This window comes from Leguminivora glycinivorella, chromosome Z (genome assembly GCF_023078275.1).
Source record: "Leguminivora glycinivorella isolate SPB_JAAS2020 chromosome Z, LegGlyc_1.1, whole genome shotgun sequence".
Taxonomy (NCBI): Eukaryota; Metazoa; Arthropoda; class Insecta; order Lepidoptera; family Tortricidae; genus Leguminivora; species Leguminivora glycinivorella.
The window spans coordinates 18800751-18824814 of NC_062998.1; the positions used below are offsets into that span (position 1 = coordinate 18800751).

At 37.7% G+C, this 24064-nt stretch overlaps 4 protein-coding genes and 1 non-coding gene across 5 annotated transcripts; 2 read left to right on the forward strand and 3 right to left on the reverse strand.

Moving 5' to 3' along the window:
- The first annotated feature begins 605 nt into the window (after positions 1 to 605).
- On the forward strand, positions 606 to 3149 carry LOC125241200. Its single transcript, XM_048149563.1, has 3 exons — positions 606 to 749; positions 1068 to 1296; positions 2758 to 3149. Exons 1-3 carry the CDS (start codon positions 661 to 663, stop codon positions 2917 to 2919), a joined length of 480 nt encoding a protein of 159 aa, XP_048005520.1. The 5' UTR covers positions 606 to 660; the 3' UTR covers positions 2920 to 3149.
- Positions 3132 to 12148, reverse strand: LOC125241198 (serine/arginine repetitive matrix protein 5). The gene is made up of 6 exons (XM_048149561.1): positions 11854 to 12148; positions 9397 to 10653; positions 8998 to 9313; positions 8648 to 8791; positions 5743 to 5818; positions 3132 to 3764 (listed from the first exon to the last, which is right to left on the reverse strand). The coding sequence occupies exons 2-6, from the start codon at positions 10643 to 10645 to the stop codon at positions 3609 to 3611; spliced, it is 1941 nt and encodes a 646-aa protein (XP_048005518.1). The 5' UTR covers positions 10646 to 10653; positions 11854 to 12148; the 3' UTR covers positions 3132 to 3608.
- Trnai-gau lies at positions 5159 to 5230 on the reverse strand. Its single transcript has one exon. It is a non-coding gene; the product is annotated as a tRNA-Ile (tRNA).
- LOC125241199 (phosphatidate cytidylyltransferase, mitochondrial) lies at positions 10583 to 11858 on the reverse strand. Its single transcript, XM_048149562.1, has one exon. The coding sequence runs from the start codon at positions 11807 to 11809 to the stop codon at positions 10799 to 10801; it is 1011 nt and encodes a 336-aa protein (XP_048005519.1). The 5' UTR covers positions 11810 to 11858; the 3' UTR covers positions 10583 to 10798.
- A 6272-nt stretch (positions 12149 to 18420) lies between the features above and the next one.
- LOC125240963 (COP9 signalosome complex subunit 6) lies at positions 18421 to 23536 on the forward strand. Its single transcript, XM_048149185.1, has 6 exons — positions 18421 to 18837; positions 19211 to 19342; positions 19668 to 19819; positions 21079 to 21244; positions 21480 to 21673; positions 22143 to 23536. The coding sequence occupies exons 1-6, from the start codon at positions 18591 to 18593 to the stop codon at positions 22281 to 22283; spliced, it is 1032 nt and encodes a 343-aa protein (XP_048005142.1). The 5' UTR covers positions 18421 to 18590; the 3' UTR covers positions 22284 to 23536.
- Positions 23537 to 24064: the final 528 nt, after the last annotated feature.

Consider the following 24064-nt stretch of genomic DNA (forward strand, 5'->3'; position numbering starts at 1 on the left):
CGTACGATATACATGCGAAAAGGAAATTCGTAACAAGTGTCGATTTAAAACACTCTCGTGTTTTAATTTATCGCCACTCGTTTCGAACTTCCTTGTTTTTTTACACTTGTATCGTAATGTACTATATTAGTGAGTGACTGGCAAGGTAGTAAAGCCTGAGCAGATTAAATATACGACTAATGGACTAAGAGCCCAGAACCGCCAGACCTTCTTAGCCTAGATAAATTCAAGGTACGACTAAAAAAATAAAAAGTAAGTATACCTGATAAATAGTTACGTTCCATACCACCGGGTGTCCCTAAATAAAACCAACTCTAAAAACGAACAGGGTTGATAGGACATCTCTTTAGCTAACGCATTAAGTGAATTTGACCTTAATGAATATGTCATGGTTTTAGAGATATTGGCACTTATTTACTTTTTTTTCTTTACGTTTCATAAATTAAACGGCCAATATCTCAAAAACCATAACATTTTAATGGAAGTTCCATGCAAGGCGCACACGTATCGGTAGTCCCTATTGTTCTACCGTCTCTGGCTATTAGTGTTCACAATGAGTGTTAGTGTTAAGGTATCGAGGTATCGAATGCGCGGTGTGGCGCGGTTATATAGCCAGCGCGCGCCGGCACTCGGCAGTGCCCGCTCAACGCCACAGCTACCATGTCATCAACCAAGATGTTTCTGTGCGACGCCTGCCTTATTTTATTACTCGGGATAGTATTCGCATTTCCTGAAGACAAAGCTGTGGGGTAAAGTTTACATTTTCATATTTTCAAAAAATAAAAATACCATCAATAACGGTTCCTTAATCAAGTTACGTAAAGAATTTTCTTAATACTTTTTGCTTTTAACGTAGCTTGGATACGGCGGTGACAGCTAATAATCTTCTTATACGTAGGTAATTTTTAGACAACATTTTAAATCTCTCTAAAAGGTGGACAATCATTTTTCAGATCCTGTTTCTCGCATAACCCTAATAACCCTGCCCTCCCTCCTACTTTCTTGTAATTCCTAAGTGTTCTAATTCTAAAAATAGATTTGTCAATAAATTAAAAAACTCGTTATAGAAGTTCAACGGGTTCACCAGAGTCGTTGAAAGGCAACTGCACGTGCGGCGGGTTCGACTCGCGAGGCGGGTCCGCGCCGCTGCTGTCGCACGCGCCCGGGCTGTCGGTGGAGTGCGGCGCCGCGGGCAACGCCACCTGCGGCAACCTGTGCGTGGCGCTCGCCACCGCCACCCGCGCCAAGGGGCCCGAGGTGCTGTGCAATCGGATCAAGGACTGCAACGAACTCTTGGTTTGTTTACAACTTGGTTTATCTTATTGCCCCATCTACGTCCCGGTAACTTAGGCCGGCAACAGACAGTCTTAAAAATTCATAATCTTAGAAAAGATTTGTATGCAAACTGACACTGACAGATCTGTCAGTGTCGGTTTGAACTGTCAGTTTGCATACAAATCTTTTTTAAGATTATGAATTTTTAAGACTGTCTGTTCCCGGCCTTAAACTCAAACTTCGTGGAGTTACTAATTACTTGAAGTAGGTACATTATTTACTCATAACATAAGCTTCATAACAAATAATTAAGTCCTATTTAGACATATCAAGAACGCGACCTACCTATACGCAGCTCAGCCTTACTTGTCCAATATAGTAAACAAACACTGCTGGAAAACATTATCTCAATTTTCTCTGGAATTACACATTAACCATCACTTAAAATGTTATTATACACTTAAATAAACTCACAAAGTATTGAAATCAACCAAAAAATCACTGAATAATATCATTTCTAAAACGATTTTCATCAATAATTGTAATTACGAACGGATGACATAAAAAACTCCAGGGTGGCTAGCCGAATGGCACAATCGCTCACGAAACGAAGCGCTAGTAGATATCTATCTCTATCGCGCTTGCGTATTGGTGCGACAGAGCCAGCGGCGTATCGCTTTCGTTTGGCGTCGGAGAAATGCCATTCGGCTACGGGGCCTGACATTACGAAGTCTAGATTATCTATGAGTCGTAATGTTGGGATGACAACTTATAAATAAACGAAAAACGGTATAAACGATCGATATTAACGTTTGAGTCTGTATAGAGTTGTGTGTGTGAGCTTGGAAAAAAATGCGTTGATATTAACTACAATAATTTATCAGATTTTTAACCGATTTCTTTACGTAGAAGGAGGAGGTTCTGTATTCAGTTTCGTATTTATGTTTTATGTACTTATGTTCACCGATGACTCCGAGAGCCATGATCCGATTTTAATCATGTTTCTGAAGAAAGCGAAAGTGAGACAAGCCTTTTTCACAGGATTATTGCAAATTATGTGACGAAAAAGAATTAAATTTTGGTTTTAACATAGATATTGTGTGACGTAAAATTGAAAATCCTCTGATGACGTCAGCAGCGAAATTATCGTTAATACATCATTTTGTCGACACTTCCAATCACTAGTAATTGTCTTTGACCATATTTGACGTTTCGTTTGTTTACTATATTGGACAAGTAAGGTTGAACCGACTTTAGTACCTATTGTACTCCTTATTAAAACAAGTATTGATAGCCCTACGCAGAGGTAACGTAAGACGTTTAAAAAACACTTGCACCGGTGCGGCTGTTAAAATCGCTGCCAACATAGCTTAGTATAACTCTAGTACTATTGCCCATTGAAATATCAATCACATTGCCATGAACCTTGCTGCCATGCACAGTGAAGTTTTGAACTAATTTATTTTGTATTTTCCGGTGAAGCTCTCCGTATTCTACAAGATCTGCGATGGGCCGTGGGTGTCGGCGAACATGACGGCCGAGGAGCCGCTGTGCTGCGAGAACTCCAAGTCGAAAACGTGCGCCTCTGCCGCGACGACCACCATGCGCGCTGCCTCCACCCCCGTCACCGGTGCCCCCGTGTGAACACTGCTCCTGCCGCGTCTTTCCCGTTTCCGAAAGTTAACCACACGGGAGAATTGTTTCCGGAACGATCCAACTTACGATATATATTATACAACCACCAATAAAAGGCTCCCGTGCACTTATCTTTCGAATACTCAAGTCTGTACGACATAAGATTGTCTACTCGCTATTTAAATATACATTCATTTGGAGTATAAGGTTAAATAAATAAACATTTTTAAAAGACCATTTATCATGTTCCTTTTAAAAATACATCGACGTATACTTAAAAACAATACTATGCAAATATCGAAAACGTAACATTATCCGGAGTAACTAGTAAAATGTATTTCATTGACATATCCTTTTAAAATTGAGTAAACTAAAAACTAAGGATTTAAAAAATCTAATTTGCGTTTATAATATCCTACTACATAATTCATAATTGTTAGGTGTTCAAAAAACATCAAACAACGCATTTGATTTACGTTTGTATGAAATACTTAGGGATGGTAAAAATACCCACTACCTAATGTGCAAGTTGCAGAGTTTCCAAAGTTGGAAAAAATCAGAAATATATCACAAGTAATAGACAAGCTCATTTTGGAAAATGAAAATGAAATTCTCCTTTTGTATTTGAGGAGTTTTACAAGCGAAATATCATGCAATTGGGAAACTCTAATAACACATATATGTATATCGGTAGGGAGTTACAAGTACTTGGCTTCTCCGCGAGAGAACCTGGAATCCAGGAGCTGCGCTTTCTTGATGACGGACTTCTTCTGCGCCTCGTCGAAGCGGTTGACCTGCAGGTCCACGTCGCGGCTAAACGGCCGCCGCTCCTGCTTCTCCTCTTTGTCACACTTCTGGAAATATATTTTTGTTTCGTACAACCGACAACTCATCCATTAGGTATGCACATATGACGTAAAAACTCGACTAAAAAATAAATATATAATATACGATGTAGGACTACATCAAAATATGTATAGCCTGGCAAAAAGTGTAAATTAAAAAGTGGCTACCCTCCTAAGGCCCAGCCATACAAATGATAAATCCAGAATTTGCCACTGAAATATGAACCTTTAGTCCAGGAAATAGAGTTGGTTTTGGTTTTGTTTGAAAATTTAACGAAACAAAACAAATGCGACTCTGTTCCAATTGAATATGACTTAAATTTCATCGAACTGAATAAGTACTATAGGCATAGCTGGGCATTAACTCGTTAATCCGTTAATCGTTAATTAACGAAGTTAACATTTCGATTAACGGTTTAACTTTTAAAAATGTTAACGGACTCGCTAACTTCCGTTAAATTTCTCAGAGTCCGTTAATCGTTAATCCAACACGCCACGCTCCAGTTGCGCTGCGAAAAATACGTCATGAAACTCATGAACGCTATTATAAAAGCACGAAGTACGGCAAATTCTAAGATTTACAGGTAAATCCTAGGTATTAGCGATTCCGATCGCTAAAAGCCCGAAATATTACTTCAATAAATATTGTTCACGACGCTTCGCTTTCACCAACGTCGATTCGATGAGTCCTAGGTTTTATCATGGCGACTGTACTACTGTCAGAGCAGCAAATTAGAGCCCAATTTACAACCACATTCACTTCCCTAGCAGAACTTCCTCACCGCCCCGATACCACCAACATCGCGCTTCCGCCTGCTGTGATCTTTCAGCTCTCCTGACACGGCTCTCGGCAGTAGCTCAGGTCACAGCACAGCCTTCCATATGCAGCCAAGAATTCTCTCTATACACGCAGCTGTGTATGATGATCGGGTAGCTTTGGCAACCCCAACAAGAAGTGACCATGACAGGGAATACCCTACAGTAAAATTCTTTTTTTTACGCGTTAACGGATTATCGATTAACTTTAACTTACGTTAAATTTGTTGAAATGTATCGCTTTAACGATTAACGAAGTTAACTTTTTTAGTAACGGATTAACGATTATCGAAGTTAACTATTTGATTAACGGTGACCCAGCTATGACTATAGGTAGGACCTTGGCCCTTAGGAGGCTACAATATACATGAAAACGGGACGACCCTACTGGGTTGCCACTTTTTAATTTCTACTTTTTTTGTCAGGCTGTAAAATAAAATACTTTTATTGTACACTTCACATATATTACAAATTACAATAAATGTACATATATAAACAAAAAAGAGGATATATGGGTAAACAGGCGGTCATATCATAAACATGAAATAAATGTCATATACAAAGAAAAAGTGACCAAGGCCTCCGAGTGTCCCGAGCTGGAATCGAACCAGCGTCCTCCGTTTATCGGACGGAAACCTAAACCGCTCGGCCATCGGGGTCACGAAGGCAAGGGTTGAAAATTCCAAGTATATGGCATTTCCGAAGGTTCGTGGCGCCCTCTAATTTCTTCTTTGTATATGACATTTATTTCATGTTTATGTAGTATAATAGTAGTGTGACTACTTAAAATACAAATTCTATGACAGTATTTTAATTTGTTCTTAGAGGCGGTCATATTATTTAACAGCGATCTTTTCAGACAACAATAGTTGTAGGGGTTTAAAAATCAGTGATTAGGTATATGGTTCTGTCATGGAAGAAGTGGCTCTGTGTGTCATAAATCTACGTAATCTTATATCTGAATGAAATGTGGAGGGGATAACTGCGCATGGGGACGCATACGCCCCTGTAATCCCCTGAGAGACCTGTTTTTGACATCTGCGAAATAGCGGTCAGCGCTAAACTTACGTACCGCTACTTGTAGTTGGTGTGACTTGGCCATACACTGATAAACACAACATTACCCTCTTTTACAATGCTCTATTGGGTAAAAATAAAACTAAAAACTTACCTTCTTTTTCTTTTTAATTTTCTTTTCGTGCATCTCAAGTAAAGATTCTTCTCTTTTGTGCTTCTTCTTATGTTTTCTATAACAATAACAGTAATAAGGTAACAAAAGTGATTTTTTTGTTATAATTGAATTTAGAGTCACAAATTCTCAAACTTATTCATGATATTATTCATGATCATATTATTAAAAGAGTCAAATTCTTATAAACTTGTCTGGAATAGGACTCGTCTGAGATAGTTTCAGAATAAAATTATGAGTATGTCAATTGAAAAAGAGATATAGTTTAGTGCTAAATGCCGTTTTGATGGTGATGCTCTGTGTAAATGTGTTTATTGAGGTAACACAAAATGTTGAAATATTAATTTTTATTTTTCTCAATAAAGTTCATAATCACATCGGCCATAAATGGCTTGAGGCTCCGTATGCAGTAAAGAATTAAGGTTACGTGGCATACCCAAACTTCTAATGCGACATAATAATCATATGGTATTTGTATATATTTAGTAATGCCAATAATACTTAATTATCAAATCATAAACGTAAGTTATATTCAGTTCTCATACTTTAGGCATTTTTTTGTGGCGCCATCTATGTGTGGTGGAGTGTAAGCCCGTTCGTAGGCGGACGCATTTTAATGTACGGGATGGTATGATCTTGTTATATTTAATTTATGGTGTTACACAGCGAGGCACGCTCTAAGGTAATGTCTTAGGGTGGCAAACGGTTAAGGCAGACATGTCTCCAATTAAATACCCGCGCCATTCATTCGCACATAGCCAACTGGATAATTTTTAGGGTTCCGTACTCCAAAGAGGAAAAACGGAACCCTTATAGGATCTAGGTGGCAAACAGGCATACGGTCTGCCTGATGGAAAGCGGTCACTGTAACCTTTGGACCCCTGCCACTGAAGGGGTGGCACATGTGCGTTGCCGACTCATTAGAAACTTGTACAAACCTGTACTTATTTCTAAGGAGGGTCCGGGGTGCCGACGACTCAAAGGACATGTCCCTGTCCTGTACTAATTATTACAATTCCGTAGGTTCCGTAGGTCCTCCCGTCGTCAGCACACCGCACCCTCGTTGAACTCTGGCAGCCTTACTCAACGGCAGGAACACAACACTATGAGTAGGGTCTTGTGCTATTTGGCTGCGGTCTTCTGTAAAGCGGAGATACTTCCCCAGTTAGACTCTGCTCTAGATTAGAGAGAGATGATATTATTATCTGCTGTGCAGTGCCCTACCACACAAAGCGGGATATCATTCACAAAATTATGGATTACAGATTTTGTCACAACTGCCTCAATATGGGTATCAAATAAAAGAACGAGTAAAAAGTATGAAAAAAATCAAATATTAAACAGAAATTGTCTTCTAAGGTCCAGCTCGATTGGACCGCTCGCCATCGACAGGGCGCTCATCCACACACCTTGCAACCCAAATGGTCGCACACCGTTCGGTTTCAGAGGAATTTCCTCCCGCGGACACTCCGACTGTGGAATGAGCTCCCTGCCAAAGTATTCCCGATGAACTACAGTATGGGGTTCTTCAAAAAAAAGGAGTATACAAGCTTCTAATGGGTCGGCAACGCGCATGTGACACCCCTTGAGTTGCAGGCGTCCGTAGGTTACGGTGACTGCTTTCCATCAGGCGGACCTGCCACCGACGTGGTATAAAAAAAATTAAACGTGCGACCCTTAAAAAAAATTAAATATTAAATAACCAATGATGACTGTATGTATATTTTTTTTGGTAGAGTTATCGCGTCGGGGGATAAGACATTATTTTTTATTACCGAAAAACCTTTTAGATTTAATTTTCAATATTATCGCCCTTGCACATGTTTCCTTATACTTGAAATTTATACGAAATTTAAAAAAAAAATCAAATAAAATAATTGATTCAGTTAAAATTATAAAGAATTATCCCTAAAATACCAACATACTACACCTACAAGTCGCGTAAATTACTTAGTAAATTTTGCCGAGAGGTGGCGCTAAACACAATAATGCACATTAGAGTACCTATTACTTCTAGCTAAGTTTATAATTACAAGTACCATGAGATTATTTTAACCATTGAAAGTGTGGTGGGCAAGTCCGACTCGCACTTGGCCGGTTTTTCCATGTTCTACAATGTTTGCATTATTAAATAGTGTCCACCGGTTATACAGGGTGTATTTTGATAGCGGGTCAGTAAGGGCAGCTATGAGATTCAGTGCTCCTACGCGAAAATGGTCTAAGGAGACCTTTCCTCGATTTCAAATTGATCAAAAATGGCATTTACAGATTTTGGAAAAAACATACAGAGTGCGAGAAAAAGGACATTTTTGATAAACTTTTTTTTTTGACGCCAATCGATCCCATTCCTATCCAGGATCAAAAGCTTGTATGGGAGCACAAAGAAATTTCCGGCTAGAAAAGTCACAAATCGCAAAAATCTTTTCCCATACAATTTTTTTCACATGGTGTTTTTCTGATGTCAATCGATTCCGTTCCTATTTAGTATCAATACTGGCTTAGGGGTCAACTCACGGCAATGCACTAAAAACCCACAAATCATTGGATACATTTTCCAAGCATTTTACTATGGGAAAAATGTGGAAGTAAGTTTTCTTCAATTTGTGGCTCTTTAGTACATTACCGCAAGTTGAGCCCAATGAAACTATGGATCTACTCATCTCTGGATGGACTAATGGAAAAAGTGGATCAGTTACAATTGTCCCCCAGTCGAGACTTGCCCCGCTATACTTTATTTAATAAAGAAATGATTTATGTATTTATCTACATATATAAGTAAATACTTACATTGTCGTCTAGCACCCATAATACAAGCGTTGCTTAGTTTGGGGCTGGGTTGATCTGTGTAAGGTGTCCCCCAATATGAATTATTTATTTATTGACTTACTTTACAGCCTTCTCTTGCTCCTCGTCTCTGCTGGCCAGCTGGCGCGCCCTTGCTTCCCTCTGTAAAACTACGTCAGGATCTTCTTCCTTTTCCAGACCATCTTTTTTTCGGGCCCTTTCTTCTGGTGTATCAGTCCAACTCGATCTGAAATCATAGGCGGCCAATAAAATATGACTTATTGGATAGCCTCCAATGCTGCCAATAGTTGACCTAGTTCTTGAAATGACACTTAACTTGCTGTGATATTTGATATGTAATTACTTCTTAAGTGTGTCTAGTTACTTCTTAAGTACTAAAGAATATAAACAATTTAGTAATTTCAAAACTATATAGGCAGGAACTGTTCCTACCTGTTAGACATGTCGGGACCTTCCTTAGCCCTAAATGTTCGAGCCTCCAGACCCATATACTTCGCTTTTCCCTCAGGTAGCTCTAGCATCCACTGTTCCCGAGATTTAACTTTAGAGCTCTGCATTGAATGCCCATCCATATTTCTAATTTTCATGTCTAAAGCTCTTTCCTCGAGGTGGCGGTGAGCGTCGGACCATTTGTGCTCTGCTCCTGCAGGTAGGGGCCCAATGCCATCATCGTCAGAACTTTCACATTTTATAACTTCGCAATCATTTTCAGCTAGTTTTTTGCGCAGTTGGTCTGGTATTGAGGGACCTGTAAATAATACAAAAAATACTGATATGATGGATATGGGTAAGAAAATATAAATCAGCTGGTTTTATAGCAATGATAGTTACCTATCTTTCTATCTCCCTTGCGAAGATGGGGCGGCAACGCAGGCCCTTCGGTGTTTGATGATGCGTATCTGCTGGATTGTTGAGCCAAGTGTGGAGGCAGGGCCGGACCACATACATCAGTCTTTGAACTCACTTTGCCTCCCAAGTCTATTAATTCTACAGGCTCAACTTTAACAACAGACCGTTTTAGCTTATGCCTCAAGTCAGTTGGGTCAATATCAATGCCACTGTGGGAGTCATCCTCACTTAAGATTTCACCTTCTTCATTGCTTTCAACTTGATTACTTTTCTGTGTTGATGTTACCTCTGTTGTGTCAACATCAATGCTAGAGTTGGTTGTCAGTTTGTTTTTAATATCAGTTGTGCTACTTACTTCAATTGAAGTTGGAGTTTCATTGTCTTTTTCTTCCTTACTGGATTTCCCCTTTTTTCTATGTTTTTTCTTGTGTTTTTTCTTTTTGGCTTGATGGAGTTCCTTTTCTAAGTTTAGTAGTTTAGCACGAAGCTTCTCATCATCAGAAGAGTCGATTTCACTAGTTCCATCAGATTTTTCTTTGATGACAGTTGGCTTCATGCTGTAGTATGAGCCAGGTTGCACATCCTCTGAATGATTACTATCACAATCTTTGTCAAGCACTTCAGGGCTTTCACTTTTCTTCTTCCTTTCCATGGGAGTTGGTTTATGTATTTCAGACTTTTTGACTTTAACTTCTGGCGATGAAGAGTCTCTAGCTCGAGTGCCTCTATCAAACTTGTCTACACTTTTGGGTTTTGTAGATAATTGTGTATTCTTTTCTTCCCTTGTTGTTAAGTTACGTTTTATCTCCTCTTTGATATCCCTTTTCTGTTCTGGAGGCCTGTGAGATGTAGATCTGGATGGATGACGTCTGTCTCTACTACTACTTCTATGCTCCTTTGTTTTGGATCTCTCTCTTGACATTCTTCTAGGGAAGTGCCTTTCTCGAGACCTTTTTCTATCAGGACTTCTGTCATTAGAATGTCTCCTTCTTGTTGGAGAGTTCTTAGAGGATCTATGCCTTTCCCTTGGTAGTCTATCATATCTACCTCTTTCATCTCGCCTTCTATTAGAATCTCTATGGAATCTGTCATGTTCTGAATGTCTGTCTCTTCCTGATGATCTCACATTTTTATCTCTTTGACTGGAAGTTTTATTTTGTTGATCTTGTTTTTCAGATCTACCTTTGAATCTACCTGTCTCAGAATCACTGCTGGATTCATCAGAAAGCATATTGGTACCTAAAAGCAAAAATGGTTTTTATTAAAGCTAAGAAGGTAAAAATAGACTACACATGTTTCAAATACTAGCTTTATTACATTATATATTGTTTTATGTAATATTATAATTTTATCATTGAAGGTTTAACATAACAAGTACTTTTATTTAAAACATTTTTGCAATTTTCTTTGCACTGTATCGGATTGATTTTAAAAATCCTGCTGTAAGTATTCCTTTTAATGATTGCCTTACACTAGATTGCCATACTAAATCTTTTAGGATTTGTCTTAATATAATAGCACAGTCAATGTCATATGCGACGGCACGGAGAACATCTTCCATATCTTGTTGGAGACCACCATGGTTCCAAAACTTGACGATCCGCTGTTGTGGGACCATGGGCAGCTGCATCAAGTGATGTAGTTTTGTTTCTGGATGCAAATCTTGATGGCATTGTGCTTCTCCAGATGGAAAGTCTACATAGGCATGGAATTGTTGCAAGATTGGTCTGTATAATTCACGGAAATTTGCTAGTTGAGGTTGCACAATATTCCGCACTTTGTTTTTGTTCTCTCCAAATGTCATTCTAAAGTCTCCAGCATAACTCAAGTTAGATATAGCAAAGTAAAAGTCATACTCTGAGAAGGTTTCGGGCAAAATAAGTAAGGTGGTATGAACAGCAGAACGTAGATTTGACTGCAAGGCATTTTGTAACTGGGAGCTATTGGTTTCCTTTATGATTTCCACAGGTTTGTGAAGCCGCCCTGCTAAATATAAGTCATTCCAATCCAGGAGATCAGCAATCAGGTCTTTTTGTGAAACAACTCCATACTTAATAGTAACATTTTCTTCCTTGAGTTCCACAAGAGTGTTAAAATACACCTTAGCTCCCCAGTTTTCTTGAAATCTCGCAACAAATCCTTTACCTAAGAACCGTAGAGCCGAGTAATGCGAAGGGTTTTGCTCGATGTTTGCTCCATGCCATCGGTGGGAGTTATCGACGCAGTAGATAAGGTCTATCATGTTGTGCTTTTTCACATTGCCTATTTGGGGTTTCACAGCTGATCCATATGCAAAACAAAATGTAAAATTTTGAGGAAATTTCGTGAGGATTCTATAATACAATGGTGATACATCTCTTGCTATCCCTGCCACTTTTATTGCAGTTGATGTCATTTTAATTAGATAATTATTTATAAAAATAGTTGTTATCAGCTGACCTGTAATTCGGTTTTGAAAATGCCGAGTTGTTAACTGCTGATCGTAAAATCTTCCTCGAAGCGTAGTGTTTGTAGATGCTGCGTTTACAAATCGATGGCGAATATGTTTCCTATTTTGTGATTTGAAACATGTAATATTTCAGTCCATTTATACTATTTATTACACGATTAATATAAGCTTGGTATACTAAATACTGCCTAGGGTCAGGATACAATAAACACGCTCTTCATCTGCTATGAGTGGCAAACCAGCATTTTAGACGGATGCAAGGATGGCACATTAGCACATTACCAATTTACCCACATCACGAAACGAATAGTGGATGTTTTTTTTTTTTTTTTTTTTCTTCTGGCTTTTGTTACATTAGCCAACGACAAGTGAAAGAGTTAAAGTTAGGGAAACTAGGAATTAGGAAATACGGATATTACGGTAATTTGGAAAGGAAAGGATTGGATTCGATATGATATATACATTTTATACTACAATTTTATATCGTTCTTTTCTAAAAATACTGATATGGCCTTATAAATATCATACGAATAATTACACAGCAAGCAAAGTATGGATGTGGGAAATGGGATGCGTAGTAATTTAAGACTAGTAAGAAAATCAGAGCGATCGTGAAGAGTACATGCAAAGAAAATATGGTTTAGGTCCCCATATTCGCCACAAGAGCAATGAGGATCCGGCTTTTTATTTATTTTATGTAAATGCGCCGGGGAACAAACATGCCCCAGGCGCATTCTGCATAATGTTGACGTCACAGTTTTTGAAAATGATACTCTTGTAAACCATGGTTTCTTTGGAATTTCCGGCTGAATATGCCGATAATGTTCACCTTTTGATGTTTCCTGATTCCAAATCCCATTCCAATTATCATACAAATACGCTTTCGACAAATTGATTAAGTCATGACAATAGTTATGATATGGTACAATGTCTCCCACGTGAATAGCCTCATTTGCCAGTTGGTCAGCTCTCTCATTCCCAGGGACACCCACATGGCTTGGCACCCAAGCCAGCACGACAGCACAACTCTTTTGGGAACATTTGTATAAAAGGCTCCTAATGTTAAACACGACAGGGGACTGTTTATGTGACTTAAATGGAAACCTCATTATTGCTTCTAAAGCACTACGGGAGTCTGAAAAAATTATTGTTTTAGGTATCTTCAACATAAGTACATATTCTATAGCTTTAAGTAAACCATAACATTCACCAGTGTAGACAGAACTTTCAGGTGGCAGTTTAATAAGTTGTAATCCTTTGTATTGTGAATGAAAGACTCCAACACCAACGCAACTTCTATCACCATGTTTAGAGGCATCTGTGTACAAACAGTGCCAATTACTCCAGTCATTGTTAAGAAGGTTCAAAAAATCTATTTTTGGATTTATATCGTGTTTAGATATACCGATGTTAAATCTAATATCTGGATTAGTAATGAGACTGTTGTATGAGTGTTGATATAAAGGAAGAGTCTCACTTCTATAAGTCGGTGCTTCTAGACTTTTGTATTTTTTATAACTCTTAACAACACAAGGAGAATCCTTATGGGTCCAATAGTTACCTGTTTCAACCAGTTCAGCTAATTGCTTTACTTTTGGAAGTAGTGGATGAGAATATAGTTGCACAGAACGGAAAAAGAATTTGTCACATAGAAACTGTCTTCTAAAGGCAAGAGGTGGATCGCAACATTCTACTTGCAAGCAACTTATTGGGCTTGATTTCATAGCCCCTGTAACTAATCTTAAAGCTTTGGCCTGTACTGAATCTAGTTTTTTAGTCGCTTTAACATTTCCAGGGTGTAAGAGGTAGGTGCCGTAATCTAAAACACTTCTTATTAAAGCATTATATAGTAATCTCATAGTAAAAGGGTGGGCTCCCCACCAGACCCCTGTCAGGCATCTTAATATATTCAGATTACGTTCACATTTTACAACAACATGTTCAAAATGAGGAATTCCAGTAAGCTTACGATCTAATATAACTCCCAGAAATTTAACACTATCTTTCATTACCAGTGGACAACCATTATAATTTATATTAATAAGTGGAGTATTTTTCTTTCGTGAAAAAACAACAACAGAGCTTTTAGAAGGTGAAAGATCTAACCCATTATTATCCAACCAACTATTTAAGGCATTCAAGGATGAGGACATTGTGTTACTAATGTTTTCTAAAGAACTCCCCGAAACATACAAAAGCAAATCATCCGCATATTGAAGGACGTCCACCTGTCCTCCAACAGAAAGTTCCAGATCATAAGTATAAATGTTATACAATAAAGGGCTCAAGACCGAACCTTGTGGTAGACCCTTCCAGACAGTTCTTTTAATAAATTTATTTCCAGGTTCTTCTAAGTGATAATTTATAAACCTTTCATACAGCATATTGATTATAAAATTAATAAGAAAGTTAGGAACATCTAATTTGATTAATTTATTTTTTAAGATTGAAATGTTGACGTTATCATAAGCAGAATTTATGTCTAAAAAGGCAGCAACTAAGGAGTCATTTTTAGAGAAACTTATTCTTATATCTGTGGTAAGGATGCTTAAACTGTCAAGAGTACATTTACCTTTTCTAAAGCCAAATTGATTACAAGTTAAGAGTTTATTGTGTTCTAGAAACCATTCTAATCGTATTTTTACTAGGTGTTCTGCGACTTTAGCTATTACAGATGATAAGGCTATGGGTCTATACGATTTGGGGTCTGAAGTAGGTTTATTTGGTTTCGGTATTAAAATCAATGTTTGTGTTCTCCATTCTTTGGGAACAGAGCCTGTAATCATAACATTGTTAATCAAAGAAAGAAGGTAGCAGAGACTGTTATCGTCCAGTTTTGATACGAAAGAATAAGGGATCCCGTCTTCACCGGGTGCGGAATCTTTAGTCGAAGAAAGTACTCCTTTCAGTTCACAAAGCGAAAAAGGGGAATTTAAAACATCTTCTGAATCATTTTTAGATAACATGAGTGGCCTGAGAATCATAGGGTGTTCTGGGACATAAGGTGGACCCAAACGATCCATAACCTGGTCTGCTAAAGATGGAGATATTTTACTTTGTGTGTCTTTAAATGCTGATCGAAACCTCCTAATATTTTGCCAAACAATTGATGGAGCTACATTTGGACTCAATGATTTACAAAATCTATGCCACCCTTCAAACTTTTTTTTTTCTAAGTAATTCTTTAGTTGATTTAGCGACTTCTAAGTAGTTATCAAAGTTAATATCAGTCATTTCTTGACAATACTTTTTCTCTGCCTCCTTTCTTTGCTTAATTGCAACAGTGCAATCTGAATCCCACCAAGGTGGGGATGGAATGAACTCCGGACCTCTGCTCTTTAATGGAAAGGTTTCATTAGCTGCCTCCACCAGAGCTAAGGCAAATGCTTGAGAGCTCTCTAATATATTTGAGTTGTTTATTACCGGCAAAATATTAATTCTTTTTACTACAGCCTCTCTATACTCATCCCATTTGTCATCAATCAGTTTATGTTTAATACGGGGCTCTCTGGCATGTGTTCGTGGAGTCTTATAAAAAGGAAAGGTAATGTATATAGGAAAGTGGTCACTACCATAAGTGGAATCTGCTGTCGACCATGATAAAGATGAAGCAAGATCTGGAGTACATATAGACAGATCTATTGCACTTGGATTTCGAGCAAGCCTAGTAGGAGATCCAGTGTTTAAAATGCATAAATTATGTTCACTAATTATTTCCAATAACCTTTCTCCATAGTATAAAGTTTGAGCAGAGCCCCAGAACTCATGGTGAGCATTAAAATCCCCTAAGCAAACAAATGGTTTAGGCAGGGACTTAAAAATTTCATTTATTTCTATAAGAATATTATTATTTGGTTGTTTATAATATAATGATACAAAACAAATGCTATTTACAACCACTGCTATAACAGATATTTCATCACTATGTACAGGTAAAGTGACATAATTATAAGTTAGTGAGTTTTTGACAAGTATGGCCACTCCGCCATACCCATCAGGTCTGTCCTCTCTGAGACAGACATATCCTGGTATTTTAAACAATGAATCCTTTCTCAACCATGTTTCTTGGACACAGATGAGAAAGGGGTCATTTTTATTAATAACATGTATTAAATCTTGTTTCCTACTGATTAGGCTGCGTACATTCCATTGCACCACTAGGGCCCTGTGATCCATTATTGTTGATCTTAATTTGATATAAAGCATTAATTACTGCGGCAACGTTGGACGGTGAAAAGGTTTTTGACTGAGACATTAAATCAATGATAGATTTTACAATATCATCAAAACTAGGGTTTTCATTTGTGCTATTGTTAAAAACTGGTTTATCTCTTTGTATAGTAGGTTGTCTAGTGATTTCAAAATGAGCATTTTTATCATAACCTTTTCCTAGCTTTACAGGAGCCCTGGGTTTGAGGAAGACAGTTTTTTTATATGATTGTTTATTCAACATAGGTGTTTTATCCTGATTGTTATATAAATTTTCTTGTGATTGTGAGGTGGGTGACAATGGTGTTGCAAGTAAAGCCTCAGCATATGATACCTTCGAAACTGGTGGATGTACTTTAGAAGCTTCCATGTATGAAATACAACTTTTGCTCATTGTTTCTTTGATAGCTCTTTGTCTGTTATATTCCAAACATTTCTTGCTTGTGGCTTGATGGGAACCCCTGCACAAGCAACACTGGAAGTCATCCTCCTCAACATCACAAGAATCACCAGAGTGACCTTGTCCACATTTAAAGCACCTTGGATTGGAGCGGCACTGGCTTTTCACATGCCCATATCGGCAACAAAAATAGCACTGAACAGTGGGATATATGTATAACTCTACAGGCAGAGCCATGTAACACATGTATACTCGAGTAGGTAGTATTTGTCCATCAAAGGTAAGTATAACTGTACCAGTATTTACAAATTGACTACTGTCATTGACAAACATTTTTCTTTTTATTCTTCTTATTTTGATAATTGGTCCACAACCAATTGGCAAGTTGATAGAAGTCAGTACTTCATCATCAGTCAAATCAAGGGGTACACCTTTAATTACTCCCATGCGAGTGACACTGAATGTTGGGACGAAAGCATTGTATTTGTTTTTACCTAAGTTGTCATTACTTAGGAAGTTGTTGGCATCAGTGTGTGTAGCAAATGAAATACTGACTCTATTTCTGCCTATTCTCTTTAAACTGCCATTCACAACACCTTGGATGTTATTTTGTCGCATAAAGCGACCAAAAGTTATGGGATGGAGAGTTGTGCCATCACTGCTGGCTTCTCTTTGAACATGAACAACAAAAGGAGCAATGTCAGACTGTTGGTAGCGGACGCGGCCAACAGGCACATGAGTCGGTGGGACATTATTAGTATTTGAACTTTCAGAGTTTGCATTTACAATGGGAACGGGATTCGGTTTTTCAGTTGGTTGTGGATTAGTATGAACATTATCTTTTTTGTTTTGAACTTTAATTTCATCAGCACACACACAATCCGTACTTTTATTTTTTCCTGACCCAGATTTGCGTTTCCTTTTATTGCAATTCGTACACATTCGCGAAAGTATTTTCCTTTTTAAAGTTATGTCTGAGGTATTGGATACAGACGCATCAGTATCCATTGATGATTCAAGTGCAGATATAAGATAATCCATAGGAGTGTTCGACCCTGAGGGAACTGTTCCCCCAGGGTCAGGGGGCTTAGCGTCCCCCATAAAAATTACATAGAATTAGTACTTACCAATCAATATATACACCTAACTACTAAATATAGTCAAAAACTAAAGCTAAATCTACAAATATATACACAATATACAACTCCAATCCTTTAAAATAGAATTTCAAAAACTTTAGTTACGAAAACTGCGTCCGCCGCGACCGAAGTTTCCCGCCCTTTTTCATAGTGGATGTTTTTCTGTTATCTGTAACATAGACGTATATTGTCTATACCTAGCTTGAGACAGACGGATGACGGACGGAATTTTCTCGGCTTCCGTACGGAATAACGCTCCGCGCACACGGATGCAACAGTTGCACGGCGACATTTTTTGTCTCTGTCGTGCGTCCTAGGAGTGACGACATTTTTTGTCTCTGTCGTCACTCCTAGGACGCACGACAGAGACAAAAAATGTCGCCGTGCAACTGTTGCATCCGTGTGCGCGGGCCCAGGCTCCGCGCACACGGGCGACAAAACTGTTTTGTCTCCGTCGCTCGGTCTATGGGCTAGTATGAAGGTGCGCACACGAGGCGACGCAACTTTTCATACAAATACGACGGAGACAAAACAGTTTTGTCTCCCGTCTGTGGGGGGCCTTAGGAAGTCCAATGAAAATTATGTGCCCATTCTGAATGTAGCCAGTATGCCGATTATGACTGATTTTCAATTGTGCGGTTTACTTTGGTGCATCTTTGGTGATTAAATAATGTCCACGTTTTTTTACTACATAAATGAATTATGAATGGTGTAGCACTGCCTTTATGACTTTCCGCTAAAAAAAGATACCGATCTTGTTCTTGAAAGGAATATAGTCTATGAATTTATTTGACATAAAAAAATAAGGTAGGAGGATAATGTACTCGGTTTCTGTTTTTCTTATTTTCGTATTTTTTTTTGTTGAACGTAAGCTATAAATTCGTCTCCTCTTGTAATCTTAAACTTTTGCTGTAGACATTTATCTGACTTTCATGATAAGGTCAAAACCTATTGTGAAACTATAAAGTGATCACGCATTATGTCGAGTGCGGATCGGATTGATTTTGAAATGGAAGTCGAAGTCGAGAGTGCATCGTCGGGGCCCGCGGCGGAGCCCCCTAATCCAACGTCGCCGTCAGCGCCAATTCCAGCTGCAGACAACAAGAGCGTGGTAGTTACCACTGCAACGTCTGGTTCCGTTACCGTATCCCTTCACCCATTAGTCATTATGAATGTTTCCGAACATTGGACTCGACTTCGAGCACAAGAGGGCTCTCCACAAACTGGTAAAATAAAATAAATGTTGTTATTTTACATTATTTCGTTATGACAATGATGCAACCTCACTTTAACCTCAAAGCTAACAACTTCCTAAACATTATTATTGTTATTAAAATAACAAAGTTTTTGTACTAGCCAGCTCATTCAACTGTTATCCATAGGTTGATTACCCAATTACTGTTACCTGTTATATAATATTCACCTTATATCAGCTACTACATTAAAATTACCAATGTTACTATGGAAAATTCTGCTACTTAATGGATGGGTTGGTTGGTGTTATAGCAAATTATTACACATAGTGTATATTTTTGAAATGTTTATTATTATTTTATAAATGCAATAATATAATTTTACTTTTGATTTATGTTTTTACAGTAATTGGAGCTCTTATTGGGAAGCAAAAAGGTCGTAACATTGAAGTTATGAATTCATTTGAACTGGTGTTCAGTGTGATTGAGAATGACATTATTATAGAGAGAGATTATTATAATTTAAAAGAAGAACAATGTAAGTAACTCAAATGTTTTCTTATAGTTTTAGCCCATTGCTGCCATAACATAAAATCAGAAAATTAAACATTTTAAAACATGCTTACAGCTGTCCTGAGCAGCTAAGCTGATTGAAAGAACTCTAGAGGCTTTAAAATTCATGTAAAATTCTTAGACTGATTTTTTTTAACCTAAAACATTATCGTATTAATTTCAATGGAAATATTTGTATGTACTTATATAGAGTGTCTAACAGTAACCAGCAGGATTGGTTTTCATTTGATCACTACAATGGCAACAGGCTGAGTCCACATAAATTAAATTTCTTTTAATTTTGTTTACAGTTAAACAAGTATTTTCTGACATGGACTTCCTGGGCTGGTACACCACAGGGGACACTCCCACAGAGCGGGACATTGCTGTGCACAGGCAAATCTGTGACATCAATGAATGTCCTGTTATGCTAATGTTAAACCCAGCTGGACGAAATGGTGATGTGAGTGATTTTCTATTCAATAAGGTGTAACAATTTTTTTTTAATGTTGGTTTCTACTGTAATCTGTAGTATTGCGAAGGTTTCCAGTTCAGAGTGTGATAGTCAATGTGTTAATTATAATTTCTCTAAAAATTATTCAATCTCCCCACTAAACCCTTTGAATTGGAAGCTACTCAAATTAAAAACGCAGTAAGTCACATTCTATACATTTTTCTCTTCATCGACAGATGAAGATACAAGTTTTTTTCAAAGTAGTGATATGTTGGTTTTGTAAAAGCTAGTGTAAAAATATTTTATACCATGCACGAAATAAAGCATCAGCATAAGAGCAGAAGCATCAGACAAATATAAGAAAAACATAGATAGAAGTTATTTTTAAATCCAATTTCTATTTAATAAGTCAGAAATAAAGTAACCGAGTTGACTGTGACATCACTCAATTTGATTTCATATTAATCCCATATTAACAAGACATTGAAATTGGTTTTGACAGTTCTTAAAAAGAAGCTGATTTGACTAGGAGGCAGGTAGCCTATATAAGGTGACATATTTTGATTGCTAATGCGAATTATAATTTGACTGCGAGTAGGTACCAATGATTTTGTATGAGGATGAAAACAAGGTTTGTGTTGCTGGCAGTATATGTGTTAATAATTTTTAGGCACCAAACTTTATTAATTAATTTCAATTATAGTTTAAATTCAATTTTAAGCATGTTTTAAATATCTTGAACATTGCTGAGCCAATAGTTTAAATTAAAATTATTTCTGTATCTGAATTTTTTTCAAAATCTGCTCATATGTTTTTCAAGCAATATTGATGAGGGTATCTTTTTATAATGCTATTTTGCTATGAATCTATTGTTAATAGTTATAATTAAAGGTGTATGTGAAACATTGACTTCAAACTATATGATTAAAGGCCAGTTGCATCAACCACAGTTAATAGTCAACGTCACTCGGCAGGCGACAGGCGGTTTGGTGCAACTGACCCTAAGTGCATAATTTTGCTCTGCAATGGCTATAAAGTTGGTTGTTTTGTATTTTCACCTTAACCATTTGCGGTCTTCGTGATTGTTCGCCCATTCAGTGAGCGTATTACTTTCGAAGTGCTATTTATTTGCACTGCTGTAGCTCCTTATTAATTTTAAGATTGCTCTTGAAATATATCTCCATTCAAAAATACTTTGAAACATTGTGTATATGTATATTGTGTCGTTGCTACTCCTTCATTATTCATGGCTATTGTGTTTGTTACAGCAACTTCCTGTAGTACTGTATGAGTCTGTGATTGATGTCGTACAAGGCAGGGCTACAATGCTCTTAGCTCCACTTACATATACTTTAGCAGCGGAAGAGGCAGAGAGGATTGGTGTTGACCATGTGGCTAGGGTGTCTTCTGGAGAAGCAGCTCTTAATAGTTTAGGTAAGAGGGTATATGCATACTATGCCATCTATTTTTAAATGTAATAGTTTGTTGTGCCAAAATATAGCATGTTGATTGTTGAAGACTTATTAGGTCACAAAAGAAATACGAGGGTAAATAAATCCTGTGCAAATAAATGCAAACATTTTATTAGTACGTAATCGTTAGAGATTGGGTTGTTGTCCTGTCTATCAGGATGTTAATACTGGTCATGTAGTAAGTGAACTGGTTACAGTGGCGGAACACCTAACCGCGCAGCGGTCGGCTATAAAGATGTTGGTGTCTCGGGTGCGCGCGGTGCTGGCCACGGTGCGCGCCATCCGAGACGGCGCACTGCCGCCGCGGCCCGGCCTGCTGCGCGAGGCGCGCGCGCTCGCCAACCGCCTGCCCCTGCTCACCTCGCAGCAGTTCCGCACGCACTTCTATCACGTAAGTAGTTATACCCTTCTAGGCTAATACTACTTACAATGTCGTGATCCGGGGTAAGCCAACTTACTTAACTCTTAGTGCGTTTTCACATTATCCGATCCGATATCGGATGTCGGACCGATATCCCATACATTACAGGCGCCATCTTGGATTTTTTCCATTGAAATCCTTCCAACATCCGATATCGAATCGGATAATGTGAAAACGCACTAACTCTTAGCGTTTTATCCCTAGCTAGTGACTAACCCTGGAATGTGAAAGTGGGCCTAAGAGGTCGAGTATGGCCAGCAGCTGTGTGATTGTGGTTCTTGAGTGTACAAAGTTCAATTTAATAATTGTATAACCCCTATGATTCTATAATTACAGCAACACATAACGATAAAATAAATCTGTCTCACCTCACATGTGACTCGCAGTGTCATTTTGCGAAAATGCAGTGCTCTAATTCCATATTGTTTTTGTTTTTCAGCAATGTAACGACGTGGCTCTCATGACATACCTCGGCACGATCACGAAGGGCTGTAACGCTATCAACCAATTAGTAAATCGATTTAATGTACTTTATGATAGACAAGGAATGGGTCGACGTATGAGAGGGCTATTTTTCTAAACAAAATGTAATTTTCGTGCGTTGAGAACAACAGTAAGTGGTGTACGTCAAAGTGTCCAAACGGACCAACTAGCAATTGAGTACGTGTCTAGATTTTATATTTTAGCATTATGCGAAATTATTTAAATTTTTAAATATTTTATAATGTTCATGCCAGGCCACATGATCACAAGAAATACATCAATACATCAAAATGTTTGTAATGTACCTGAAACCATGACTGACTTAATGCCCGGGCTACACGAGGCGTATTTTTCAAGCAAGTGTTAGTAAGTTAGCAAGCTAGTACTTCTGGCTTCGTGTAGAAAAAACTATCTTCATTTCTAGCTAGTTTACAAGACAGAACAGTTTTTAATAGGATGGAGTTCTATTTGCAGCCTAGTAGCTTCCCCGCACCACTGATTTTACTATCCTGGCATATTCATGTGACCGGCGAAGCTAGTTTGCAGTTGGCTGGTACAGTTACATAGATGTGTGGTCACCTCGTGACTCCAGTGTTAAATACTAGGTTCAAAAATACTAAAAATAGAAACGTAATGTAAACAAGCTAGGTCAGCAAACCACCACAGTTCAGTAAAAAACTAGCTTGATATCCTAGCTTGAAAAACTCGCCTCAAAAGTGAACTTAGGTAATTGTTATTATTACTTATATTTTTGAATCTTTGGAAATAATATTTTCTATGTATCATTATCATTACTTACTTTGTCATATTGTGATTTAAAAAAACGTAATATTTATGAGTTGACAACTTGACAGTGTGCCTTTAAGCTAGAATGCCGAACATTTACCTAATCGAACATAAAATCCGTTCCTTTTTCCTTGGGACAGTAGAAGACTTAAATTTGTTTTCAATGTATTATGTAGAATTATTACGTGACCTATTAATGCGTGACGTTCTCAAGTAAAAGGTCGTCGAAAGCATTGTCGCATATGTTTTTTTAAGTATAACCTGTTAAGAGTGATTTTATGCTTATGCGATAATGCGGTAACGTTTGCTTGAGAACGACACAGACATGTGTGCCATGACAAGCAAAAGTGGAGCGTGTCATTCACGATGTCGCGCTTTGCGTCGTCGTCGCGCGTCAAACGTAATGTAATACGAACCAAGACATGAGTCTTCGTGAATCACATGATCCTATAGGTAGTTTCAACTCAGTTGAGGCCACGCACACTACAACACTGTCATGTAATGACAACGAAATTTTGAAATTAGTGTTCTTACCGTGTACCGACTGCAGATTCAACAGTGAATTGCAAGAAAGACCAAAAAGTTTCTATTAACTATTTTGTCTATAGAACAATTTTCAAACAAAACAGAAAATAAAATATCTCGTATGTGATTAATTAATTGTCAGATTATGATTGTAATATTAATCGTAGAAATCAAAAATAATATGTAATAAATTTCAATTTCAATTTATATCGATAGCTGAATACTTATTTGGAAGTGAAATTTCATATGAACTATAAAGTTCACCGGATAATTTAATTTAATAAAATGATATCGTTTGTCCTTAGCAAAAATTTATTCGTGCCACGCGACTTCTATTTAGGCTCTGCGTCTGCTTATTAGGTATTTCGTTATCAAACCTCTTCAAATATGATTGAAGTAACTGGCACTCATTAATACATCGTAGTCATACCTATTGACAACTGCGTTTTCCAAGAGATAAACCGAAAACCAAAACCTTATATAAATCAATCCTAACGAATCAGATGAAGATATGCCAAGTGACGGTGGTTTATAAAAGGATTTGTTCATTATTTTTTACTGCTTTTA

Excerpts from the sequence above, each read along its gene's own strand:
- LOC125241199 (XM_048149562.1), bottom strand. The coding sequence starts at position 11,809 with ATGACATCAACTGCAATAAAAGTGGCAGGGATAGCAAGAGATGTATCA.
- LOC125241200 (XM_048149563.1), top strand. The coding sequence starts at position 661 with ATGTCATCAACCAAGATGTTTCTGTGCGACGCCTGCCTTATTTTATTA. Across the intron at positions 750-1,067 it reads CCTGAAGACAAAGCTGTGGG|AAGTTCAACGGGTTCACCAG; the intron begins GTAAAGTTTACA and ends AACTCGTTATAG. Across the intron at positions 1,297-2,757 it reads AGGACTGCAACGAACTCTTG|CTCTCCGTATTCTACAAGAT; the intron begins GTTTGTTTACAA and ends TTTCCGGTGAAG.
- LOC125241198 (XM_048149561.1), bottom strand. The coding sequence starts at position 10,645 with ATGCTTTCTGATGAATCCAGCAGTGATTCTGAGACAGGTAGATTCAAA. Across the intron at positions 9,314-9,396 it reads CAAGGGAGATAGAAAGATAG|GTCCCTCAATACCAGACCAA; the intron begins GTAACTATCATT and ends TATTATTTACAG. Across the intron at positions 5,819-8,647 it reads GAGCAAGAGAAGGCTGTAAA|AAAACATAAGAAGAAGCACA; the intron begins GTAAGTCAATAA and ends TTATTGTTATAG.
- LOC125240963 (XM_048149185.1), top strand. The coding sequence starts at position 18,591 with ATGTCGAGTGCGGATCGGATTGATTTTGAAATGGAAGTCGAAGTCGAG. Across the intron at positions 21,245-21,479 it reads AGCAGCTCTTAATAGTTTAG|TGGCGGAACACCTAACCGCG; the intron begins GTAAGAGGGTAT and ends AACTGGTTACAG. Across the intron at positions 21,674-22,142 it reads TCCGCACGCACTTCTATCAC|CAATGTAACGACGTGGCTCT; the intron begins GTAAGTAGTTAT and ends TTTGTTTTTCAG.